Source organism: Limulus polyphemus, unplaced genomic scaffold (assembly GCF_000517525.1).
Source record: "Limulus polyphemus unplaced genomic scaffold, Limulus_polyphemus-2.1.2 Scaffold54, whole genome shotgun sequence".
Taxonomy (NCBI): domain Eukaryota; kingdom Metazoa; phylum Arthropoda; class Merostomata; order Xiphosura; family Limulidae; genus Limulus; species Limulus polyphemus.
In genome coordinates, this window is record NW_013665664.1 from 1354172 (window position 1) to 1361406 (window position 7235).

The following is a 7235-nucleotide window of genomic DNA, read 5'->3' on the forward strand; positions in this document are numbered from 1 at the left end:
ATCGCTATGACAACAAAAGGTTGTGTAAATGACCCAAACATATTCCTATATATTTGTTGTAAGGAAACAAAGGCAAAACATTACAAAATTAATCAAGAAAGTGTATTACTTGTATTTTGGAATAAAACTTGAGGACCAAGACAAATCATTGGCTCTGCACAAAGTTTGCACCATTTATACTGAAGAGTTTAGACAATGGACTAAAGGTAAGAAAATTTCTTTGCCTTTTGAAATAACAGTGGTCTGGTGTAAGTCTAGAAAACATGGAGATGACTGCTATTTTTGCTCATATAATGTGCAAGGCTGCAACTCTCAAAATAAAAAGGAAATTTCTTATCCAAACTTTCAATCTGCTGTAAGACCTGTTGCTGATGGACCTGATGTACCTGTACCTACTCCACTGGAGACTCCTGACACAGTTTCATCTGATGTCCATAGAAATGATGATATGGCTTGTTTTCAACCCGAAACGTCTGGTGAACCACAACTTTTCACACAAGATGAACTTAATAATTTGGAGAGAAATTTGAGCCTTCCAAAGGGTTCTTCAGAGATTTTGGGGTCCAGACTTCGGGCTAAGAACTTACTTTCTCCAGAGACATAATTTTATTGGTACAGAAATCGTGAGAAAGAGTTTATATCATACTTTTTGCAAGAAGTTACATTGGTTTATTGCAACAATATTATTGAATTATTACCAATGCTAGAAGCTACAGTCTATGAACCAAGTGAGTAGCGATTGTTCATTGATTCCTCCAAAAGAAGTCTAAAAGGTGTTCTCCTTCACAATGATAACATATATGCATTGTTCCTATTGCTCATTCAGTTCACTTGAAGGAAACATACGAAAACCTCAAACTTCTTCTTAATAAAGTCAAATACAAAGAACATGGTTAGCTACTTTGTGGAGGCTTAAAAGTCCTTTGTATGTTGTTGGGTCAACAATCCAGCTATACAAAGTTTCCATGTTTTTGTGTGAATGGGACAGCAGAACACTGGATAAAGAAGCAATGGCCACTCAGAGTCAACCTGATACTGGAATTGAAAAACATTGAATTTGAAAGTTTGATTGATACAAAGAAAGTCCTATTACCTCCACTTCACTTTGCCCGATGAAGCAATTTGTATAGACCTTGGACAAAGATGGCAACTGTTTCAATTATCTAGGTGGGCAATTCCCAGCTCTTTCAAAAGTGTAACTTAAAGAAGTAGTTTTTGTTGGGCCTCTGATTAGGAAATTGACTTCAGATGAACAGTTTGAAAGGACAATGAAGAAAGTTGAAAAAGAAGCATGGATTGCCTTTCAAGATGTTATTGACAAAGTTTTAAGAAACAACAGGGATCCAAATTACAAAAATAACATGCTAGATAAATTCAAAGAGTTGGGTTGTAATATGAGCTTGAAAGTTCATTTCTTACACTCATATATTGACTATTTCCAGTGCCATCAGCAAAGAACAAAGGGAAAGGTTTCATCAAGACATCATGGAAATGGAGAAGAGATGTCAGAGAAGGTGGAACATCAGCATGATGGCTGATTAATACTGGTCATTCAAAATGAGATGCTCCAGATGCAATACATTAAAGAAAGACCACAACACATAGTTTTGAAACTAAAAAACATAGATTTCACCAAAAAATCAGGATGGATGAGGATTCATGTTAGTTTGACGTCAATGTTTTTCCCTTTTCTTCAGTTTGTTTGTATTTTTGTTAACAAATATAATAATAAAAAATGTTCATTGTGGTAAACAAAATGATAAAATGATCTAAGTAAGAGTTTCTAAAAAATCCTTACGTGCTAGAAAAAAATGAATATTATTTTTGAAAACTGCATAGCTGAATTATGGAAAATCTATTATTAAAACTAAAACAACTTTTATGAAGTTTAAATTCACAGGCCTGTGTAATTAATGTTTTTGCTATTGTTCATTCCATCTGTTGTATCTTAGTAACATGAATGTTTGCTAGCTGTTGTGTACTTTGCAGATATACTGAATATGTTACTGTATGACATTATAATTTTCAATATTGCAAGAATTAGTCCACTGATGAAAAATTACTGACTTGCAAACTGTAGTACTTTAACTTTAAACAAAAACAAAAAAACAGAACACATCATATTAGGTTTTTAGGCTTAAAAAATGTGCATACCTACAGCAGCATGCTCAGTTAGGTTTATTTTACAGATATGTTAATGTAAAACCAAGTTATGTTTAATATCAATGCATGCATTATTTATAAAGTTGGTTAATTCATATACCTGAAACTATACTCCAGTTTCTATTCAAACTACAGAGTTTAAGCAATTTTGAAAAACATTACCAAACATATTTTGTTTTTGTTGCCCAATTCCTATAGTTAATTAGCAGTTTATACCTTTGTTTTTTGCCAAACAAAAAAAACTATTATTGTATACATCACAGAAGTAGCATTGTGTAACTAAATTTATAACTTTGTAAATAAAACATAGAACAAACTATGAAATGAATAATGGGAAGATGGGGTTGGAGGCAGTTAACAATATATTTTGTTACATTCCTACTTTTTAGAATAAATTCCAACTTGATCAAATTAAAATGAAACAGCCCAGCATGTCATAGACAAAACACACTGACCCAACAATTGAAACTTTGTCCAATTTTTTATGAACAGGAGGGTTCAGAGATCAATGATTCAATTACTTAGAATCATATATTGAAGATGCTTTAGGTAAAGCTAAATAATTACATAAAGTTCCATGGTTTTGTTTTCCAGAATGCAAAGTATGGCGAAACCCATTAAGTTTGTTTCGAGGATCAGAATACAATCGGTTTCAGACAGCATCATCAAAGGAACCATTAACGTACTATGATATGAATTTGTCTGCACAGGATCATCAGACATTTTTCACATGTGAATATGATGCAGGGAAACCAGAATACGAAAGTATGTTGCAGAATTATGTAGAAAGTTTTTTCTTGGTAAATTATACGTTTTTTCTGTGTTTGCAAGTTCTATAAGTGAACCACATACAATTTGTAGAGGTTTTATAGTAATGTTCATAATACTGTTTTACAAACAGTTATTTTAGGATTGACCATCAGTATTAGAGATGGCACATCCCAAAAAGATGTTAATTAAATTATAAATAAATATTCCTACATATGGCTAATCAGTTAGAAATATTTCATCACTGTGTTAGAAGCTGATTCCAGTCACTGTTAGATGTTGCAAACAATGACTAAAATAGGATCTGTTTTTAGCTATTAATTAAAAAACTGCTCCATTTAATGTATTTGCCATAATATGTGCATTCAGTGTAAACTGTAACTTTACTAGACTTACTCTATTAATGTTGTATTTAGTTGTTATTATTCATTAATCAAATTCAGCAACAAAATTTATATTTCAGTAAGCCATAATGGCTTTACATTCAGTCAGTATTTCCATTGTTTCTAAAAATTCCAAGATGTTTAATCCTCCTTAAAAATCTTTAAAATTTAGCAAATAACCATAAAAAGTCCTAAAATTTAAAAATTTATATTTCTGGCCATCTTGGGATGTAAATCTGATGATGATGTCAGCTTTGACTTGATTAAATAACTGGTGGTTTCGTGGATGTGGAGTTACAAAAAAGCCATTTAGGTAAGATTGATGTTATTTTTATAATAAAATTTCAGAAAAACCACCAGATGTAAGAATAAGACATCATCATCAGCTTCTACATCTCCAGACAGATGGTAACTAGCCTGATTTTATCAGATACAGGAGATTAATGGTTTTCATGTAGTAAGTATATTTTGATAATTTTGTTTATCAGTAACAAGCATTTTGTTTCCAGATATCTTTATAGCTATTATAGGAATGTGGTCACTACGTTGATCTAAACATTTGCTCTAATTTTCCCTAATATATTTTTTGAAATATCCCTAAATGTTTGACATAAATTAAAGTGACCAACATTTGTGGGTGAATACAACATGTCTCTGTCATGCAATCCTAACATGACCAATTTTAACACCAGAAAAATTGGGAAAAAAAAGACAGAAAAATACAGAATTTTCTATATCAATGCTTGCTTCCTCACTGAAAAATTGAACAGAAGACAAATGTTTCAAAATTGTCTGTACCTCTGTTTGGGACCTGTAAAAAAAGTATCTTTGTACCAAATCCCATACAAATATGGTGGAGAAATTGTGAAAAACCCAAAAATTATGCTTTTTTGTGGCATCTTGACCCCCTTATAAGTACAAAAGATGAGGAAGTCCAACATTTTTGTTTGTCAATATGTGTTACCTGAAGAAAATTATGTTTGTACCAAATCCCATGTAAATTGGTCCAAATACGGCTGAGTTATTGCCCCTAAACCCCAAAATTATGCTTTTTGCTGAACCTCCTAAAAGGACTCAATGGGCAGACCTAGCTTTTTTGTATATCAATGTGTTGGGCATATGAAAATATATATCTGTGCCAATTTTCACTGTGCTTGCTGTAAATATCACCACACAAAAGCTCAAAATATAAATTTTTGGGTTGTTTTACCTTTGACCCCATAAAATCCTAAAAAGGCCTAAATCAAAAAATGGAAAAGATAGCTGGGCATATTGGACCAAAGTATAATCCTACCAAATTCAAAGTCAATCCTCTGAGAAATGAAGGAATGGTGGTTGATTGGAAAGTGTTTGGATATAGAAGAAACAATAGAAAAAAGTATGGCTCTGTACTGAGATGTGATAAAGATAAATTTTTCTGTACAACTCATTCTGAATTATTTAACTAGTCGTATTTTTGTCCAATGAAGCAAGTTGTACTATTGCCAGATACTTAACTGTTAGTATTACCAAATAAAGTTTTCTGCCTTCAAGCACATTAGATCCACCAATGCAGTCAGGTGCAATACTGGTATATAGACAGTTAGATAACTGATAAAAAGAATATAACAAAGCTAGCCTTGTTTCAAATATTTTAATTCGCAAAAAATCCAGGTGTATACTACTAATAAATCAAGACATAAATTCATAATTGTTTGACCATCATGCTTCAGTTCAAGCTAGATGTCAGAGTATCGCTAATTAACATTAGTTAAATTTTTTTAATGTATAATTCTTTATGTAAGATACACATTGATTTGTATAAATTTCTTTAATTTCATTTCTCATTCTTATTTTTTGTCACTTTGCTACTTACTTAAGAACATAATGGTCATACTATTGGTCAGTCTGAGAAAAAAAGAGAGCTCATTTAAGTTGAATAGTAACTGTTGATGTACTACTAAGGCCAAAAACTTAAATAAACTGACGTTTGTTTTTGTTTTTTTCTGGAAAAAAAAGAAAAATAATTGCCGTATATGGATATTACTATATAAACGTATCTTTTCTCTTTTTAAGTTATGCAAACAGCATGGAGAGAACGAGATCCTCCTACAAGGATTAAATCAGCACATGAAGCCCTAGAGAAAAATCCAGAGTAAAATCATTTTATTCAATCAAATATGCAAAAATTATTAAGTTAAATGTATCAAGTTGAATTAGTTATCATTTTTTGTTATATAACTTCACACTAGAATATTTTAAAACAATTGTTTTAGAAAATACTAGTATTGATCATACATGTTTCTGAAGATTTTCTTAAAGTTTGTGATATTATTCATATATTCAATGAAATTTTAAATTAGTTCAAACTATGACTTTACAGTAGTATATTAATAATTTAGATGTTGTATTTTTATATTTCTTACATCACAATCATTCTTTGCTCAAAAAGTGAAGTGTGTTATGGGTGAAAGCTTTTGATATACATATCTTTGTTACTAATGGTAATTTTTCTCAAATGCTGATGATGGTATTAGAAAAAATGCATGAACTGAAAGTATCTCATACTTCATGCCAAATCAGTGACTTCTGTCTTAGCAGAAGGAACGTAGCCTGTTCAAGAAGTTTAATCAATGCACAATCATTAAAATTTATTATGTTTCATTACCTACCAACGTTATGACAGTAAATTGCACCATGATGTTGTAGGAACAATAGTATTTGTTTCATTTGTTTAGCTTGACAAAATAACTTACTTCATTACTGATAATTATCTAACTAGATGTTAAGAATAAACTAGTTCAGCTCATTTATTCTGGTGGGCTGTTTCCAATTAATGTTTAAATATGGATTTGGGTATAGAGCACCTTAGATGAAAGAGCATGACCTTTTATCACATATATTAATCTATAACTAATACAGGTATAACTTGAATTGTCATACAGTTCTGTTTGAGTGTATTATTTTTATTAAAGCTGTTTTGGAAACTAGAATAGTTGGCCTAAAAGAAAACTCTAAGAAACTCATTCTATTCAATTCTGTTTCTAATGCCAAAGTTAGTCTGTGTTGCTCAATACCTGCTTTATATTTTTGCCGACATTGTAATGTTCTTAATGATTTGCATTGTTATACATTTTTAGCATTTTCACAAGTACAGGATGTACTGAATTTTTTTTTTTGGTGTATAATAATGAGTTTTTTTATCTGTGTATGTTTTTGTTGATTCTATCACTGGTTTACTCAGTACATTGTATTTAGATCTAGTCATATACTTCACAGTACTTCTGTTCTAGAATTGTGTTTCTTATGGTCTGCATGTGCATGTAGTTATCAGATGGATGATATTTTGGCCTCCTTGCTGAGGATTTCATCAGTTCTAAATATTCAATATGTTGTCCATCTCTAAATTCCAAGTAGGTGCAGTTCATGTGTGAGAAGATACAATAATAGTATCTAAAACATGCATCCTTATAGTTTTATTTATGAAACACTGCATCAGGAATTTCATTTGTGCAACAATACATACTGTAATTCTGAAATTTCATAATGTATCCTCTCAAAAAGATTTTGTTAAAGGTCCTAAGTATCATGTACACAAAAAATGACATTATTTTGATTGTTTTTACTAAAAATATGTAATTTTGTGTGTCATGTGGTATGTTGAATGCAACACTGGTTCAAATTAGATGTTTGTGATGTCAAAATACTAAGTCTATAGTTTCGGACAAATTAAGAACTAATATCACCAATATTGACAAGCTAGAATATAAATTAAGAGCCTCCTATCTTTTCTATTTGCTAAGATATTACTCGTAATAAATCAAACACAGTGGCACCCTGCCCACCTCTTTCCATTTTTGGAAACTCCCTTACTTCTATGTATGACATGAATACACTTATTTCTATGTATGACATGAATACACTTACTTCTATGTATGACAT

At 31.0% G+C, this 7235-nt stretch overlaps 1 protein-coding gene across 4 annotated transcripts in view; it reads left to right on the top strand.

Moving 5' to 3' along the window:
• The window catches only part of LOC106463682 (protein ST7 homolog), a 58595-nt gene that overhangs the window by 12706 nt on the left and 38654 nt on the right, over nucleotides 1–7235 (top strand). For all 4 annotated transcript variants that reach the window (XM_022391515.1, XM_013923744.2, XM_022391529.1 and 1 more), the window contains 2 exons: nucleotides 2758–2928; nucleotides 5370–5448. In XM_022391515.1, the coding sequence (XP_022247223.1) occupies nucleotides 2758–2928; nucleotides 5370–5448 (250 nt within the window). The remainder of the gene's footprint in view (nucleotides 1–2757; nucleotides 2929–5369; nucleotides 5449–7235) is intronic.